At 43.0% G+C, this 19,099-nt stretch overlaps 1 protein-coding gene across 7 annotated transcripts in view; it reads left to right on the forward strand.

Moving 5' to 3' along the window:
- Positions 1–19,099, forward strand: part of pcgf5b (polycomb group ring finger 5b) — a 245,589-nt gene that overhangs the window by 190,154 nt on the left and 36,336 nt on the right. For all 7 annotated transcript variants that reach the window (XM_070876943.1, XM_070876941.1, XM_070876938.1 and 4 more), the window contains exons 5-7: positions 3,336–3,395; positions 7,005–7,150; positions 11,570–11,668. In XM_070876943.1, coding sequence (XP_070733044.1) covers positions 3,336–3,395; positions 7,005–7,150; positions 11,570–11,668 — 305 coding nt within the window. The remainder of the gene's footprint in view (positions 1–3,335; positions 3,396–7,004; positions 7,151–11,569; positions 11,669–19,099) is intronic.

Raw genomic sequence — 19,099 nt, forward strand, 5'->3', positions numbered from 1 at the left:
CCCGCCAAATGGAAATACTTTTGAAAATTTAATTTTGCACACTTGTTAGCCCTTTTTACCATGTTATTAGTACCTGTAATTCTAATCTCAACCAATGGCCATTTTTAAGTATGCTGGGGAGGCAATTCTAGGTTTGTGTTTTATTTTTATTCCTCTATGAACTGCCCATCAATCTATGCTGTATTTTCCAAAGGGTTTTTGAAATTAATATATATATTTGTCACTTTTACTTGCGTTCGACATAGATGCTCATGCTCCCAGCTGGGCAGGCAACTGTTGTCAGGCCTCTGCCAATCTCGCATTGCAATGACTGCTGAGAAATGCATGAGGTTTGGGATTCTCGCTCTCTCTCTCTCTCTTGTTGACTTCTTGAAACTTTTCCGCAGAGAAGCACTTGGCGTCTGCTCAGTCCTCCCTTGAAGGCACAGCTGAGATTGGGAGTTTATCGTCTGAGGAATAGCTTGTCCAACCCACACCACACCATTCTGTGGCATAACCCACCGGGGTGGGTTGTGCAGTCAACCACGAGACCCATTGCAACAATTTGTTTTGTCAGTAATAATTACCACTATAAATAATTCCTTTGAAGATTGCGTTTTAAATCCATTGTTGTTGAAATATTAAAGCAAAGCTTGCTGTGTTGAATTAAAACATGATTGTGTTTTGTTACTGTGCTGTGTATAATCTGGCTTTTGAATAATGATACTGCTTTTTACTTCAGGAATCAAGGCCAATATCCATTTAAAAATAAAACTATAGGAGTAAAGGCCACATTCTTGATTTCTTCTGTGGGTGAAAATCATTGACGCAAATGACCAAAAATATTTGGGAGTTTTTTGCGGGTCCATTTTAATAGCAACTTTGGTTACTAAGGGGCATATTTTCCTCTTTTTGTTAATTTAAAATAAGAAGTAGATATGAGTAAACTGGTGAACAAGAGAAATGGAAAGCAGTCACAGAACTTTTACTACTAGTCTGAGTCTTGCTCCCATGTTAAAACGTACTTCCAAAAGTTAGCTGACAAAAAAATTGCATGTTAATGAATGTTAAGTCCTTATTAAACAGCACTCGAGAAAATTGTGCAATGTTATAACACAAAACTTTAATTCATTATTCATAGGGGCTGAAATTCAGGGTCCAGATAAGGCCCGTTTCCGGCAGTGTGCGGCGGCCATGCGGTGGAATCGAATGACCGCCACGTTGCAGTCCATTGGCCGCCCCGATCCAAATTGAGGTCGGGGATTTTTCGGCCTCTCCCCACTTTCGCCCCGCTGCTGATGACCGCCGCGAGCACGTCGATCAAAACGTGCATCGCCGCTCTCCCTCACCTGCAAAAGATTCCGACCCATATGGAGGGAAAAAAATCGTTGCCCCCAACAGCTTTCTCTGTCGGTGCACGTTAACCTGAGTGTGCGCGGCCCGGCAGCACGGCGGCACTTCAAGGGGATGGTCCACTGCCGCGGCCGCTATGTTATTTTTGCCGGCCGACTTCCCGATCGGCCGTCATAATATTGCCCCCCCTCTTGAGTGCCAGGCTGCTTGTTGGCGGCCCGGCCGAACCCCCTCCCTGGTGGCCCAGTGGCCGAAGATAAAAAATGCCCGAGTCTCTCCCCTTTAATGGAGGGGAGAGCGCGTGGTGACGCACGTGTGCTGTGATGTCACCACCGCTCTGCCGCTGAGTGACAGCGGCGGAGTCTCGATCCCGCCTCAACTTCCAGCCCTCAGCCTGACTTACCGCCGCACATCTGCCCCCACTATGACCAACTTCCAGTCCAACATTTTAAAACATTTCTCAGTCCCGAAAACCGATTCAGAGGCCGCCTCAACGCTCCCGGCGGAAAAAACTCCCAAAAAAAGGTAGGTCCGCCAGCTTTCTGGTGACCCTGAATTTCGGCCCCATCGTCACCTAGGAATTGATGCAGAAAGGTGGAACAAGGTCTCGTATTTTCAGCAGAGCAAGAGTGGCAAATTTGGGAGGGGGGAGGTGGTGCAGTAGGATTTCTCTTATTAACCCAATTTCTGCAACCCAGTACAACTCCCACTGAATCTGAATTGCTTTCAAGGTGCAATTATCTGTCGATTCCACACACACGATGTGCCACTTTTGTGTCTGCTGCACTTAAGTACTTGAACAACTAAGTATAATCTCTGTAAATATTACAGTTTCTAGTTTGAATATGTTTAGGAGATGAAGTTATAAGTGTCTTTTAAAAAAAATTTGAATCAAATAAGTACAATACTGTTACACCAAGTGTGTTACTGCCATTGTGCAAATTAACATTCTTATTCTAAGGATGGAAATTTGGCTGGAACGATTGATATCTGGATAGGTGAAGATGAACTAGCTCCATTCTGAACTGTAAGCATTCAGTAGTTTTGTAGAAATAACAGGTTTGTATATTTTGTCAGAGCTGTGTTTCCAACACGCAAAAATTGAAACTGCAAGTTATAATATTTACAGAGATTATCCAACTACACAAGTGCAGTACCAGCTGGGCATATGAAGTAAACAGATAATTGCTTCTCTGATATACTTCAGATTGGGTTTGGCAGGAGCTGTCTGTGGGAGTTAAGAGTGCCAGCAGACTGCCCAGAATGAGGGAGAGGTGGATGTTTGACAACTGACCCTGGCCCAAAAAGCTCATCATGATAAGTCAATAGAACAGGACCTCGATGTTTTGGTGTGTAAAATGGGTGAGTGGCTTAGCCAGTCACGTGATATTTACAAGACTCAATAAAACCCCAGTCAGTTGGGTTTAGGTCATCCACAATGCGGTATGCATTTGTGAGCCTAGTGGATGAACTGGTAATGTGTAGTGTGATTGTTAAACCTTTGTTAATAAACCAACTAGTTCTTAATTTAAAAACAGGCTTTCCATTAGCTTTGTTGTGCCATTTCGACTGAGCTTTGCATATTCCAAAGCTGGATGAACAAAATATGTGTTGCTATGCCCTTTCTGTGACAATCTCGATGCTTATGAAATGGGAACAGCAGCATTATAACAGTTTCCCGGTTTTCTTTCATTTATGTTAATGGATTTGGATTCTATAGAAAATTTGGAAGCAAACTGTCATGTATCCACTATCTTATTTGGGGTTGTTTATTCTGCACAGTAAAGGCTTGTTGAAAGGTGAAAGTATGCCTTTGAATTCGTTTTATAATGTTTAACATTTAGTGATTTTTGACAAAAACAAAAATTATGGTGGCATCTGACTTTTCCATTTGGCGTGTATGGGGAAATGAAATCTTCCCCCAGTCGCTTTTGTAAGCTTTTTATTTGTAAATTGAAAAGCACATTGAACATTTTAGAGAATACTTATTTTCTTTTGGCCAGTGGAAAAACGGCAAGAAGAAGAATTCTGGAAAAAAAATAAACCACAAGAGAATGGAGAAGGTAAGCTATAACAGAACTGTAGCTTTATCTTTAGTTGAAGGAATTGACCTAAAGATCTTGTGGTATTGGAGTAAAGTGCTCTTCTGCTGTTGTCTTCGAAGAGTTTGAATTGCTGCCAGAGGGATTGGTACAGGTAGCCAATGGCAGTGAGGAAAGCTTAAGTCTGGTGTGATTTCTACAGTGTATTTCGGGAGCTTAAAATATGCAAGTTTCGCTTCAAATAATTCATCTTTTTAGGCCCTCATGTCATTCAATGTTCCTTGCTGAGAACAGCAAACCCTCCCTCACCAGCACTTTTCTGCTGCTGAATACTAGGAGGCACATGCAGTTAAATTGGACTGATTTCTCCTGCTAATTTCCTTCCTTCCCCGTGAGAAATCTTCTGGTATGCAGTCAACACATCCCTCCATTAAGAGAACAATGATCTTGAATGTATACAACCACTGTAGGATTATTTTAGAAATAATCCAACTGCATTCCAAAATCAAAGATCACAGCCGATTTCTTTCAGTAAAATTTTTGGTACTTCAACTCAGCAAGGTTGCTTACATTATTTGCTTATATTCCGGAATCTCTGGTGAGATGCCAGATCTTATCAGTAGTATTAGAGGGAAGCATTAATTCGAGCCTGATTCATTTTGCCACATTGAACATTGCAGTTGAATCATCTTCATTTGGTTTTGTGCATCTATTAGTGGTCAATGGCAAAGCTATGAGCAGATTATCCACCTGTCTACTCAGATGAGGAATAATAGACTCGTGGTGAAGGCGGGTTGGGGAGGGGCTTAAAAAGAGAGGAAGGAAAAAAGAATAGTGAGGCGGAGACAGTATTTTAAAACTAGATATTTTGTTTTATTTACTGGGGTCAGTTATGTGTCAGTCAAGCTTGGATGTCAGTGTTGAGAAAGTGGAAGATGTTTATACTGTGGTATCCAATGTCCCGACCAAATCTTGTCAGATCAAATATAGTACGGTCAGCTGCAGAATAAAGCTTCTTAGATTCAACCTCAGCAACATGCCTTAACTCCAATCCCAAGAGAGTATCCCGACTGCTCTTATGTGGATGTTTCTATTTCCCACATAATCTTTGTGGTATGTCTGAGTGAGATTGCCAAATTAGTGTTTGCTGCTAAAGATATGTTTTATACACATTCATCCAACAAAAGTCCTGTGCTTTCATTTTGAAGAATGCTAGAGAAGGGCATGTACAAAGATGAAAATTTACACAAAATAATTGATTGTTTTGGAACATTGAAAGAAATCAGGAGACCCTGACCAACTGCAGAGAAAACCTTTTTTTTTAGGAGTATCAGTAGGCAGCGATGAGTCATTTCACACACATGGCTTTAACGCTGCAAGAAATGCTATAGTCTTTCATTTCTGTAACTTTTACTGTGCTAAGTAAGAGAATAATAACCAAAGATTATAGAGCAGGAGTAGACAATTCATCCAGCAACTAATGCAATCCTGTTTTCAGCTGTTTAACCTTGATTACCATGATTTCTGAACTTAAATTCATAAGCTTCCAGTCATGTCGGGACTTATGTAATTTAAATCTTTGGAAGTTTGACATAGTAATCTACCAAAAACTGTAACATGATTATAGAAGATAAGAAAGAACATTTTGGGAAATAAAATATTAAGCCTCAGAAAATTACTTATGACTGAGAATTGATTCAGTGGCATATGGATTTCAAAAGGGAAAGTCGTGCTTGACCAACCTCACTGAGTTTTTTGAAGAGGTAACAGAGAGAGTGGACAATGGTAATGCAGTGGACATGAGGGCTCAATATTTTCAAAAGGCCTTCGATAAGGTACCACATAATAGACCAATGAATGTCAGAGAATGCAGAGTCAGGGGGCACAAGTAGCAGAATAGATAACTAGCTGGCTTCAAGATAGAAAGCAGAGAGTAGGGGTAAATGGTCGCTATTCACAGTGGCAGAAGGTGGGTAGTGGTGTTCCACAAGGATCAGTGCTGGGACCACTGTTGTTCACAACTTATATTAACGATTTAGACTTTGGAATCAAAAACACAAATTCTAAATTTGCGGATGACACCAAATTGAGGGGGATAGTCAATACTGAGGAGGACTGCAACAAATTACAAGAAAACATTAATAAACTTGAAGAATGGACATATAATTGGCAAATGAAATTCACAGATAAATGTGAGGTGTTGCATTTTGGTAAGAAAAATAGAGAGGTCACATATTACTTGGAAATTACGAATCTAAGTGGGGTAGAAGGGCAAAGGGATCTGGGAGTACAAATACACAAATCAGTGAAAGTAGTGACACGGGTTAACAAGGCCATAAAAAGCAAACCAAGCACTAGCGATTATATCTAGAGGGATTGAATTGAATAGTAGAGAAGTTATCCTGTACTTGTATTGAACCTTGGTTAGACCACACTTTGAGTACTGCGTGCAATTCTGGTTGCCCTATTATAAAAAGGATATAGAGGCACTGGAGAGGGTGTAGAAAAGATTTACAAAGTTGATACCAGAAATGCGAGGGTATACATATCAGGAAACATAGAAATATAGAAAATAGGTGCAGGAGTAGGCCATTCGGCCATTCGGCCCTTCGAGCCTGCACCATCATTCAATAAGATCATGGCTGATCATTCCCTCTGTACCCCTTTCCTGCTTTCTCTCCACACCCCTTGATCCCTTTCGCCGTAAGGGCCATATCTAACTCCCTCTTGAATATATTCAATGAACTGGCATCAAAAACTCTCTGCGGCAGGGAATTCCACAGGTTAACAACTCTCTGAGTGAAGAAGTTTCTCCTCATCTCAGTCCTAAATGGCCTACCCCTTATCCTAAGACTGTGTCCCCTGGATCTGAACTTCCCCAACATTGGGAACATTCTTCCGCATCTAACCTGTCCAGTCCTGTCAGAATCTTATATGTTTCTAGGTGTTGGGGAAGTCCAGAACCAGGGGGACACGGTCTTAGGATAAGGGGTAGGCGATTTAGGACTGAGATGAGGAGAAACTTCTTCACTCAGAGAGTTGTTAACCTGTGGAATTCCCTACCGCAGAGAGTTGTTGATGCCAGTTCATTGGATATATTCAAGAGGGAGTTAGATGTGGCCCTTACGGCTAAAGGGATCAAGGGATATGGGGAGAAACGATGAATAGGCTGGGTCTCTTTTGTCTTGAAAAGAGAATGCTGAAGGGTGACCTATTAGAGATCTTTAAAATGATGAAAAGTTTTGATAGAGTAGATACAGAGAGAATGTTTCCACTTGTGGAAAAGAGTAAAACTAGAGGCCATCAATATAAGATAGTTACCAAGAAATCCAATAGGGAATTCAGAAGGAACTTATTTGCCCAGAGTGGTGAGAATGTGGAACTCACTACCACAGGGAGTGCTTGAAGCGAATGATATCGAAGCATTTAAGGGGAGACTAGATAAGCATATGAGGGAGAAGGAATAGAGAGTTATGCCGATAGAGTTAGATGAGGAAAGACAGGAGGAGGGTCGAGTGGAGAATGGTCCAAATGGCCTGTTTCTGTGCTGTATATGCTTTATAATCCTAAGTAATCCAATGTAATATGTATAGTACATATTTCAAAATAATTGTCTGTGCTTTTGTAAAGATAATGAAGGCCCCAAAGCCAAGAAAGCTAAAATAGAAGAGGAAGAGGACCAAGAAGATCAGGATTATCACAGAAGTGATCCACAGATCGCCATTTGTCTCGACTGCCTCCGCAACAATGGGCAATCTGGGGATAATACTGTAAAGGTACTAACAAATCTTTGTCTTCATTTAAGAATTTACTTTTTAAGAGCTACTTAGTGAATGGTAAAACAATGTATTGCACATCCTATAATGTTAATTTAATCCCTTTGAGGGTTACAAAAGTATTTATGCAGAGGTGGTGACAGGGACAAATGGTGCTGAGAAATAGGCCAGAGGATACTGGTGGTGGCTAATGATTTCCTCCATTCCTAACAAAACAACAGCGTTTTAATCTCCCGCTATCTCTAAGCCTCTTTCTGAAACATCACAGGTGAGCCCAGGAATTTAAATGCCTGTTGCACTTAGGAATTGCTAGTCAGAATTAATGACTCTGCTGACTCATAGAATGGCCCATTGTGCAGATGTTAGTAATACATGTTTCACCACATCTTAAATCAGCAAACTCATAATAATAATAACTTTTATTTATATAGCGCCTTTAACGTAGTAACACATCCCAAGGCGCTTCATTCACAACAGTGTTACAGACAAACAGACCAATTTGACACCAAACCGCAGAAGAAATTAAGGCAAATGATCAAAATCTTGTTTAAAGAGGGAGGTTTTAACGAGAGGTAGAGAGGTGTAGAGGTTTAGGGAGGAAGTTCCAGAGCTTAGGGCCCAGGCAACTGAAGACACGGCCACCGATGGTTGAGCAGTTATAATGAGAGTTGTTCAAGAGGCCAGAATTTGAGGAGCGCAGACATCTTGTGGGATTGTGAGGTTGACAAAGATTACAAAGATAGGGAGGGGCGAGTCTATGGAGTGATTTGTAAAGAAGGATGAGAATTTTGAAATTGAGGCGTTGTTTAACTGGGAACCAATGTAGGTCAGAAAGCACAGGGGTGATGGGTGATCGTACTTGGTGCGGGTTAGTACACAGGCTGCTGAGTTTTGGATGACTTCAAGTTTACGTAGTGTGGAATGTGGGAGGCCGGCCAGGAGTGAGTTGGAGTCTAGAGGTAACAAAGGCATGAGCGATGGTTTCAGCAGCAGAAGAGTTGACGCGGGGTGGAGGCGGGCAAGGTTACGGAGGTGGAAAAAGGCGGTTTTAGTTATGCCACGGATATGTGGCTGGAAACTCATTTTAGGGTCAAATATGATACTTAGATTGCGAACAGTCTTGTTCACCCTCAGATTGATGCTAGGGAGAGGGATGGAGTCAGTGGTTAGGGAACGCAGTTTGTGGCGGGGACCAAAGATAATGGCTTCGGTATTCCCAGTAATTAATTGGAGAAAATTTCTGCTCATCCAGTACTGGGTGTCAGACAAGCAATCTGACAATTTAGATACCAAGCAAGGGTCGAGAGAAGTGGTGGAGAGGTAGAGTTGGGTGTTGTCTGTGTACATGTGGAAAATGATTCCATGTTTTCGGATGATATTGCCAAGGGGCAGCATATTGATGAGAAATAAGAGGGGACAGATCCTTGGGGGACACCAGAGGTAACGATGCGGGAGTGGGAAGAGAAGCCATTGCTGGAGATTTTCTGGCTACGATTAGATAAGGATGGAACCAGGCGAGTGCAGTCCCACCCAGCCGGACGATGATGGAGAGGCGTTGGAGGAGGATGGAGTGGTCAACTGTGTCAAAGGCTACAGACAGGTCCAGAAGGACGAGGAGGGATAGTTTACCTTTGTCACAGTCACAAAAGATGTCATTTGTGACTTTGATGAGTGCCGTTTCGGTTCTGTGGCAGGGGCGAAAGCCAGACTGAAGGGATTCAAACATTGAATTCAGGGAAGGATGGTCACGGATTTGGGAGGTGACAACACGTTCATGTACTTTGGACAGGAAAGGGAGGTTGGAGATGGGGCGATAGCTGGCAAGCAAAGTGGGGTCAAGGGTTGTTTTTTTGAGGAGAGGGGTGATGACGGCAGATTTGAAGGAGAGGAGAACAATACCTGACGACAGAGAACCGTTAACAATGTCGGCCAACATGGGAGCCAGAAAAGGAAGTTGGGTGGTCAGCAGTTTAGTGGGAATAGGGTCAAGGGAGCAGGAAGTGGGTCTCATGGATATGATGAGTTTGGAGAGATTAAGAGGGGAGATCAAAGAGAAACTAGACAAAGATACGAGTTTAGGGCTAGGGCAAATGGGTGCGTGAGATGAATTTTGGCCTGTGGGCTAGGTGAAGGAAGGGAACTTGCAGAGGCAGCTGATCAGATGGTCTCAATCTTTGATACAAAGAAGTCCATGAGCTCCTCACACTTGTTGTTGGAGGTGAGTGTGGTGGAGACAGGGGAGAGGAGGTTAAGGAGACGGTTAACAGTAGAGAATAGTAGCTGGGAGTTATTTTCGCAATCCAGAATCATCCTGGAATAGTGAGCAGTTTTTGTAGACAAGAGTAAGAACAGATAGTGTTTTGTGTGTTTGAACCAGATCTGGCGGTGAATGGCTAAACCAGTTGTCCGCCACATCCGTTCAAGTCTGCGCCCTTTTGACTTGAGGCAGCGAAGATGAGGGCTGTACCAGGGGGAACGGTAAGGGTGGGAGAGAGTAATCAAGGAATAGGGCATCAAAGGTGGTAGTGAGGGTGTGATTGAGCAGATCGGTGGCTGAAGAAATGTCATTGTTAAAAGAGGGCCAAAGGTTGGACAGTTTCGAGTTGATAAGTGAAGTTGTAATAGAATTTGGAGAGAGTTTTTTCCATGGGGCGGATGCAGAAAGAAGAAGTAGGTTTGTATTGGAGCAGGGGAATGTGGGTCGAGAGCGATACAATATATGGTCAGAGGTGGCTTTATCTTTAATTGACACGGTTGGAATAAGCAAGGCCACGAGAGATTGCAAGGTCAAGGAGGGTGGCCGTGAATATGGGTTGAGGAATTTACATGGAGGGAGCGGTTAAGGGAGGACAGGAGGGTAGTGAATTCAGAGGAGAGAGAACAAGATGAGTTGAGATGGAGGTTGAAATCACCGAGGGTGAGAAGTCGCTCGGTGCAAAGGCTGAGGGAGGAAAGCTGTGAGGATATATCCGTGATAAAGTTTTTATCATGTTTGGGTGGGCGGTAGAGAACGAGAATTTTGAATAAGAGGTTAGAGGGGTGGAATAAGACAAGATGTTCAAAAGATGAGAAAGTGCCGGAGGAGTAGGGGAACAGACCAAGCTATGATTTGGTGATGAGAGCTATACCGCCACCACGGTGGTCTGGGCGGGGCAAGTGGTAGAAGGTATAGCTGGGAGGGGAGGCTTCAATTAAAGGAAACATAGAAACATAGAAAATAGGTGCAGGAGTAGGCCATTCGGCCCTTCAAGCCTACACCACCATTCAATATGATCATGGCTGATCATTCACCTCAGTACCCCTTTCCTGCTTCTCTCCCTACACCTTGATCCCTTTAGCCGTAAGGGCCACATCTAATTCCCTCTTGAATATATCCAATGAACTGGCATCAACGACTCTCTGCGGCAGGGAATTCCACAGGTTAACAACTCTCTGAGTGAAGAAGTTTCTCCTCATCTCAGTCCTAAATGGCCTACCCCTTATCCTAAGACTGTATCCCCTGGTTCTGGACTTCCCCAACATCGGGAACATTCTTCCCGCATCTAACCTGTCCCGTCCCGTCAGAATCTTATATGTTTCTATGCGATCCCCTCTCATCCTTCTAAACTCCCGTGTATAAAGGCCCAGTTGATCCAGTTTCTCCTCATATGTCAATCCAGCCATCCCAGGAATCAGTCTGGTGAACCTTCGCTGCACTCCCTCAATAGCAAGAACGTCCTTCCTCAGATTAGGAAGTGTGTCATTATCCTTCAGCCAAGTTTCCGTTAGTGCCATGATGTCAATGCATTCATCCATGATAAGGTCATGAATGGCAAGGGCCTTGTTTGAAAGTGAACGGACATTTTGTAAAGAGATTTTGAGAAATCATGGGTTAAAGAGCATGCTTTTTAATACTCAAGAAACTTAAATAATGCGTGCCAACAATGAGTTTGAGACTTTACTGTGAAACCTTTCTTATGACAAAACAAAGCTCCACCCACTGATACCACAGATGGAGACAGCGGGTTATGGATAGATTTCCCCTTCATATTGTCAGTGACTAGAACCTCAAGATGTCATAGCGTGTACACTAATGTCTGGTCCCAGGCAATTACCACCCAGCAATACCAAATCAGAGCAACAAGAAATAACTGGAAGACACTGTTACCGACACAGATAATTTCAGTTTATTACATTTGGCACTATGAGGCCCTTCAATAGAATGTCATTCCACTTTACCAGTAGTCACCGCCAAAACAAATTTTCCTTTTCATGAATTGCCATAATCAGCTTGTGCTTTCTTGCTGCAACAGTATGGTTATTGGAACACTAAAAATAATTTGAAGTTCAGTGCATGTGGCAAACACAGAAACTGCACTGCAACGTACATTGTGCTGGACCTTTGCTGTTAACAGTCATTTTTTTGTCTTATGCCAACAGGGCTTAATGAAGAAATTCATCCGCTGCTCAACGAGAGTCACAGTGGGAACTATAAAGAAATTTCTGAGTTTGAAATTAAAACTTCCTAGCACTTGTGAGGTGAGGCTGCAAGATATAATCAATTAAATACTAACTTTGTGCACTTTTGCTCTGTATGTATGTACATGTACAGGGAGAGAAAAGTTGAAAGGGTAGCAGTGCAACACATTTATTTCAGATGTCTATTCAGTTGACACACACAGATACCTGATGCCCTGACTCTGGCTAGAATATGCTATTCAGCTCCTTAGAAGACAGTTTTGTTTTATGGTCATTTTGTAGCTCGCCTGTAAGACTGATCACCACCATTTTCTTGTGTGATCAGCCCAATGTACATGAATGGATCATGACACTGACACTATACTTAGACTATGTTGTGTCAAATAAAGCAAAACATGGCTGAATATTATTTTTTTTTTTACCAGCCTCTTCCGGTACTGTTAGGCTCAATAAGATTGAAGTGGTGTTTTCTAATTCGGCAAAGAAGATTGGAAGTGAATCTGCTGTCTGACTCAATCAGCGTATCTGTCAGCCTCTGTCAATACTGCTGTCAGTTATTCAATGGCATTATTCAAATAAATACACGATTTTGTCACAAGCTATGCTTAAAGATGGCCCTGCATTCACTTATCTTGATAGCTGAGATTTACTGAACGTTTTTTTAAAGGAAAGATACCTTTTAATTCTTCTGCCTTTTACGTATCCCACTCTGCTCACTCTCAATAAATTATTTGCCTTTTAATTCATGAGGGGTGTGAGAGTAAAAATTGAACCATCTTAAAGGGTCACTATATTCATGGAAAAGTGTTTAGCAAACTTTTTTTTTAAATTGTGAAGAGAGCAACCCTAGGCACCATTTCAACTCTCTTCTGACTGAATGTGTAGCAGGATCTGGCTTGTGGGGTGTTTACCTATTGACGCGAATCAAGCCATTCTGGAGTGAATCCTTCTTCATAACATTTGTCATTGGAGCAGCTGAGGAAGGAAGGTGATTCGTTACGGCAACTCTCTGTGAGGTTGCTGCAAAGATGATATTTTTTGACTTATTATCGATACATTTGTATTTTTTTTCTAATCAGGATTAGGCTTGTGGACGAACATAAGGAACAGGAGTAGGCCATTCGGTCCCTTGTGCCTGCTCCCCCATTCAGTAAGATCATCGTTGATCTATCTCACTCCACTATCCCCATACCCCCATATCCATGCTAGTCAGAGTAGAAATAGCAGGATAGCTAAGATGAATACGTGGCTTGAGGAGTGGTGCAAGAGGGAGGGATTCAAATTCCTGGGACATTAGAACCGGTTCTGGGGGAGGTGGGACCAGTACAAACCGGACGGTCTGCACCTGGGCAGGACCGGGACCAATGTCCTCGGGGGAGTGTTTGCTAGTGCTGTTGGGGAGGGTTTAAACTAATATGCCAGGGGGATGGGAATCTATCCAGGGAGACGGAGGGAAATAAAATGGGGGCAGAAGCAAAAGATAGAAAGGAGAATAGTAAAAGTGGAGGGCAGAGAAACCCAAGGCAAAAATCAAAAAAGGCCACATTACAGCAAAATTCTGAAAAGACAAGCCTGAAGGCTCTGTGCCTCAATGCGAGGAATATTCGTAATAAGGTGAATGAATTAACTGCGCAGGCAGCTATTAACGATTATTATATAATTGGGATTACGGAGACATGGTCCCAGGGTGATCAAGGCTGGGAACTCAACATCCAGGGTTATTCAACATTCAGGAAGGATAGACAGAAAGGAAAAGGAGGTGGGGTAGCGTTGCTGGTTAAAGAGGAAATTAATGCAATAGTAAGAAAGGACATTAGCTTGGATGATGTGGAATCTGTATGGATAGAGCTGCGGAATACCAAAGGGCAGAAAACGCTCGTGGGAGTTGCGTACAGACCAGCAAATAGTAAAAGTGAGGTTGGGGATGGCGTCAAACAAGGAATTAGGGATGCGTGCAATAAAGGTACAGCAGTTATCATGGGTGACTTTAATCTACATGTAGATTGGGCTAATCAAGCTGGTAGCAATGCGGTGGAGGAAGATTTCCTGGAGTGTATTAGGGATGGCTTTCTAGACCAATATGTCGAGGAACCAATTAGAGAGCTGGCCATCCTAGACTGGGTGTTGTGTAATGAGAAAGGACTAATTAGCAATCTTGTTGTGTGAGGCCCCCTGGGGACGAGTGACCATAATATGGTAGAATTCTTTATTAAGATGGAGAGTGACATTGTTAATTCAGAGACTAGGGTCCTGAACTTAAAGAAAGGTAACTTCGATGGTATGAGACATGAATTGGCTAGGATAGACTGGCAAATGATACTTAAAGGGTTGATAGTGGATAGGCAAAGGCAGACATTTATAAATCACATGGATGAACTTCAACAATTGTACATCCCTGTCTGGAGTAAAAATAAAACGGGGTAGGTAGCTCAACCGTGGCTAACAAGGGAAATTAAGAATAGTGTTAAATCCAAGGAAGAGGCATATAACTTGGCCAGAAAAAGCAGCAAACTTGAGGACTGGGAGAAATTTAGAATTAGCAGAGGAAGACAAAGGGTCTAAATAGGAGGGGGAACATAGAGTATGAGAGGAAGCTTGCAGGGAACATAAAAACTGACTGCAAAAGCTTTGATAGCTATGTGAAGAGAAAAAGATTAGTGAAGACCAACATTGGTCCTTTGCGGACAGAATCAGGTGAATTTTTAATGGGGAACAAAGAAATGACAGACCAATTAAACAAATATTTTGGATCTGTCTTCACGAAGGGAGACACAAATAACCTTCAGGAAATACTAGGGGTTCGAGGGTCTAGCGAAAAGTAGGAACTGAAGGAAATCCTTATTAGTCAGGAAATTGTGTTAGGGAAATTGATGGGATTGAAGGCCGATAAATCCCCAGGGCCTGATAGGCTGCATCCCAGAGTACTTAAGGAAGTGGCCCTAGAAATAGTGGATGCATTGGTGATCATTTTCCAACATTCTATTGACTCTGGATCAGTTCCTATGGACTGGAGGGTAGCTAATGTGACACCACTTTTTAATAAAAGAGGGAGAGAGAAAACAGGGAATTATAGACCAGTTAGCCTGACATCGGTGGTGGGGAAAATGTTGGAATCAATTATTAAAGATGAAACAGCATATTTGGAAAGCAGTGACAGGATCGGTCCAAGTCATGGATTCATGAAAGGGAAATCATGCTTGACAAATCTTCGAGAATTTTTTGAGGATGTAACTAGTAGAGTAGACAAGGGACAACCAGTGGATGTGTATTTGGACTTCCAAAAGGCTTTTGAAAATGTCCCACACAAGAGATTAGTGTGCAAAATTAAAGCACATGGTATTGGGGGTAATGTATTGACGTGGATAGAAAACTGATTGGCAGACAGGAAGCAGAGAGTCGGAATAAACGGGTCCTTTTCAGAATGGCCGGCAGTGACCAGTGGGGTGCCGCAGGGCTCAGTGCTGGGACCACAGCTATTTACAATATACATTAATGATTTGGATGAAGGAATTGAATGTAATATCTCCAAGTTTGCAGATGACACTAAAACTGGGTGGCGGTGTGAGCTGTGAGGAGGATGCTAAGAGGCTGCCGGGTGACTTGGACAGGTTAGGTGAGTGGGCAAATGCATGGCAGATGCAGTATAATGTGGATAAATGTGAGGTTATCCACCTTGGTCGCAAAAACAGGAAGACAGAATATTATCTGAATGGTGACAGGTTAGGAAAAGGGGAGATGCAATGAGACCTGGGTGTCATGGTACATCAGTCAGTGAAGGTTGGCATGCAGGTACAGCTGGCGGTGAAGAAGGCAAATGGCATGTTGGCCTTCATAGCTAGAGGATTTGAGTATCGGAGCAGGGAGGTCTTACTGCAGTTGTACAGAGCCTTGGTGAGGCCACACCTAGAATATTGTGTTCAGTTTTGGTCTCCTAATCTGAGGAAGGACATTCTTGCTATTGAGGGAGTACAGCGAAGTTTACCAGACTGATTCCCGGGATGGCAGGACTGACATATGAGGAGAGACTGGATCAACTGGGCTTGTATCCACTGGAGTTTAGAAGAATGAGAGGGGATCTCATAGAAACATATAAAATTCTGACGGGATTGGACAGGTTAGAGGCAGGAAGAATGTTCCCGTTGCTAGGGAGTTCCAGAACCAGGGGTCACAGGCTAAGAATAAGGGGTAAGCCATTTAGGACCGAGATGAGGAGAAACTTCTTCACTTAGAGAATTGTGAACCTGTGGAATTCTCTACCGCAGAGGGTTGTTGAGGCCAGTTCATCAGGTATATTCAAGAGGGAGTTAGATAAGACCCTTACGGCCAAAGAGGTCAAGGGGCATGGAGAGAAAGCAGGAAAGGGGTACTGAGGTTGAATGATCAGTCATGATCTTATTGAATGGCGGTGCAGGCTCGAAGGGCTGAATGGCCTTCTCCTGCACCTAATTTATATGTTTTTATCCCTTGATTCTCTATATCCAAAAATCTATCAACAACAACAACTTGTATTTATATAGCGTCTTTAACGTAGTGAAACGTCCCAGGGCGCTTCACAGGAGTATTACACGATAAAAAAATTTGACACCGAGTCGCATAAGTAGAAATTAGCGCAGGTGACCAAAAGCTTGGTAAAAGAGGTAAGAAGCTTCTTGAAGGAGACGAGAAGTAGAGAGGCGGAGAGATTTTGACAGGGAGTTCCAGAGCTTGGGGCCGAGGCAACAGAAGGCATGGTCACCAATGGTTGAGCCATTATAATCAGGGATGCTGAAGAGGGCATAATTAGAGGAGTGCAGACATCTCGGTGGGGGGGGGGGGGCGGAGAAAGGGGGGGAGGGGAAAGGGAGGGGGGCAGGTGGGGGGGTTTGTGGGGCTGGAGGAGGTTACAGAGATAGGGAGGCATGTAGGGGCTGGAGGAGATTACAGAAATAGGGAGGGGCGAGGACACTGGGTGATTTGAAAACAAGGATGAGAATTTTGAAATCGAGGTATTGCTTAACCGGAAGCCAATGTAGGTTAGCGAGCACAGGGGTGATGGGTGTGTGGGACTTGGTGCGAATTAGGACACGGGCTGCCGAGCTTTTGGATCACCTCTAGTTTACGTAGGGTAAAATGTGGGAGGCCAGCCAGAAGTGCGTTGGAATAGTGAAGTCTAGAGGTAACAAATGCATGGGTGAGGGTTTCAGCAGCAGATGAACTGAGCCAAGGGCGGAGACGGGCGATGTTACGAAGGTGGAAATAGGCGGTCTTAGTTATGTTGCGGATATGTGGTCGAAAGCTCATTTCAGGATCAAATATGATTGCGAACATTCTGGTTCTGCCTCAGACCGACGTTGGGGAGAGGGATGGAGTCAGTGGCTAGGGAACGGAGTTTGTGGCGGGGACCGAAAACAATGGCTTCGGTCTTCCCAATATTCAATTGGAGAAAATTTCTGCTCACCCAGAACTGGATGTGGGACAAGCAATCTGACAATTTAGAGACCGTGGAGGGGTCGAGAGAAGTGATGGTGAGGTAGAACTGGGTGTCATCAGCGTACAGGTGGGTTGGAGTCAAAATGGGGTACAGGGGATGGGTGAAAGTCCCACCAGACTCAATTCAGGCAGTGGTATCGCCCCAGGGGAAAACCTATCCCTTTTTCTCAGTTGGGAAAGATATTTGTAGCAGAGGAAGATACAAGGGAATAAGGAGAGTGCAGGACAGTGGGACTTGTTTTCAATTTCTTTGAAATAGCCTCCTTCTGTGTTGTAAACTTCTATAATTCTATGGATTGCAAGTTCAGGCATTCTTTTACTCGTGCCTGTATATTCCAGAGTTACGCCATTGTGCCTGTATATTCCTGAGTTATTGATGCCAGTTTTGTGAATGAACTTTTCTGGTTCACCATGGATGTGATACACATTTTCAGCTTCCCTGTGCCATTAGAACAGAGACATTGATATTATCATTTGGCTGCCACTACCTTGTTCTTCTCCAGTCATCTTGACACTGTATCCTACCTAATTATTATTTAAAATGTTGTGTATCGCATGTTCTTCCTGCCCACAAACCTTACGTCCTGTGACATGATTTTGAGTCACACTTCAACATTAAAAGTAAGCATTTATAATGGGGAGACCTTATCAAAATATGTAAACATTTTGCTGTCACAGTTTGTTGATCAACCACTCAAAATGCTTTTTGAGAATTAATTTGTCGACCACTTTTTTTCCCAATAATTGAAATTTCTAATTCCAAAATAAGATCTTGCATTTTAAAAAGTTGAAAGTACATAATGTGCAATAACATGATACAATTTACCCACTGAATTGTCTTTGGTGCCTTTTAATACCTTCATAAATGTTTTTACTGGAAGATTACAGCCTCTCCCAAAAGTCTGGACTCAGACTTGATATTTTTGTCCACAGCAGAAGGCAGATCCTGCTGTCTGAGCATGTGCAGTGTCCATGGGAATTTATAAAAATTACATTAAAAAAAATGGTATTAAGTTCATAAAACTGCAAATGCAAAATTAAGTTTTACTTGTCAAAAACCTGAGCTACTTTATTTGTTTTGGCAGTCTGTAAACACTGCACTTTTTTCCTTCCATGAGGCAGTTTGGGATGTTTCTTTCTGTACGGTCAGTTAATATTACACAGTAGGCTTTTCTCCTTGATTGTTGTACCTGTGCTCCAGGGAAAAATCTTATTGGAATGATTTTCTATATTAGAAACATAGAAAATAGGTGCAGGAGTAGGCCATTCGGCCCTTTGAGCCTGCACCACCATTCAATAAGATCATGGCTGATCATTCACCTCAGTACCCCTTTCCTGCTTTCTCTCCATACCCCTTGATCCCTTTAGTGGTAGGGGCCATATCTAACTCCCTCTTGCATATATCTAATGAACTGGCATCAACAACTCTCTGCGGTAGGGAATTCCACAGGTTAACAACTCTCTGAGTGAAGAAGTTTCTCCTCATCTCAGTCCTAAATGGCCTACCCCTTATCCTTAGACTATGTCCCCTGGTTCTGGACTTCCCCAACATCGGGAACATTCTTCTTGCATCTAACCTGTCCAGTCCCGTCAGAATTTTATATGTTTCTATGAGATCCCCTCTCATCCTTCTAAACTTCAGTGAATACAGGCCCAGACGATCCAGTCTCTCCTCATATGTCAGTCCTGCCATCCCGGGAATCAGTCTGGTGAACCTTCGCTGCACTCTCTCAATAGCAAGAACGTCCTTCCTCAGATGAGGAGACCAAAACTGAACACAGTATTCCAGGTGAGGCCTCACTAAGGCCCTGTACAACTGCAGTAAGACCTCCTTGCTCCTATACTCAAATCCCCTAGCTATGCAGGCCAACATGCCATTTGCCTTCTTCACCGCCTGCTGTACCTGCATGCCAACTTTCAATGACTGATGTACCATGACACCCAGGTCTCGTTGCACTTCCCCTTTTCCTAATCTGCCGCCATTCAGATAATATTCTGCCTTCGTGTTTTTGCCATCAAAGT

This window comes from Pristiophorus japonicus, chromosome 3 (genome assembly GCF_044704955.1).
Source record: "Pristiophorus japonicus isolate sPriJap1 chromosome 3, sPriJap1.hap1, whole genome shotgun sequence".
Taxonomy (NCBI): Eukaryota; Metazoa; Chordata; class Chondrichthyes; family Pristiophoridae; genus Pristiophorus; species Pristiophorus japonicus.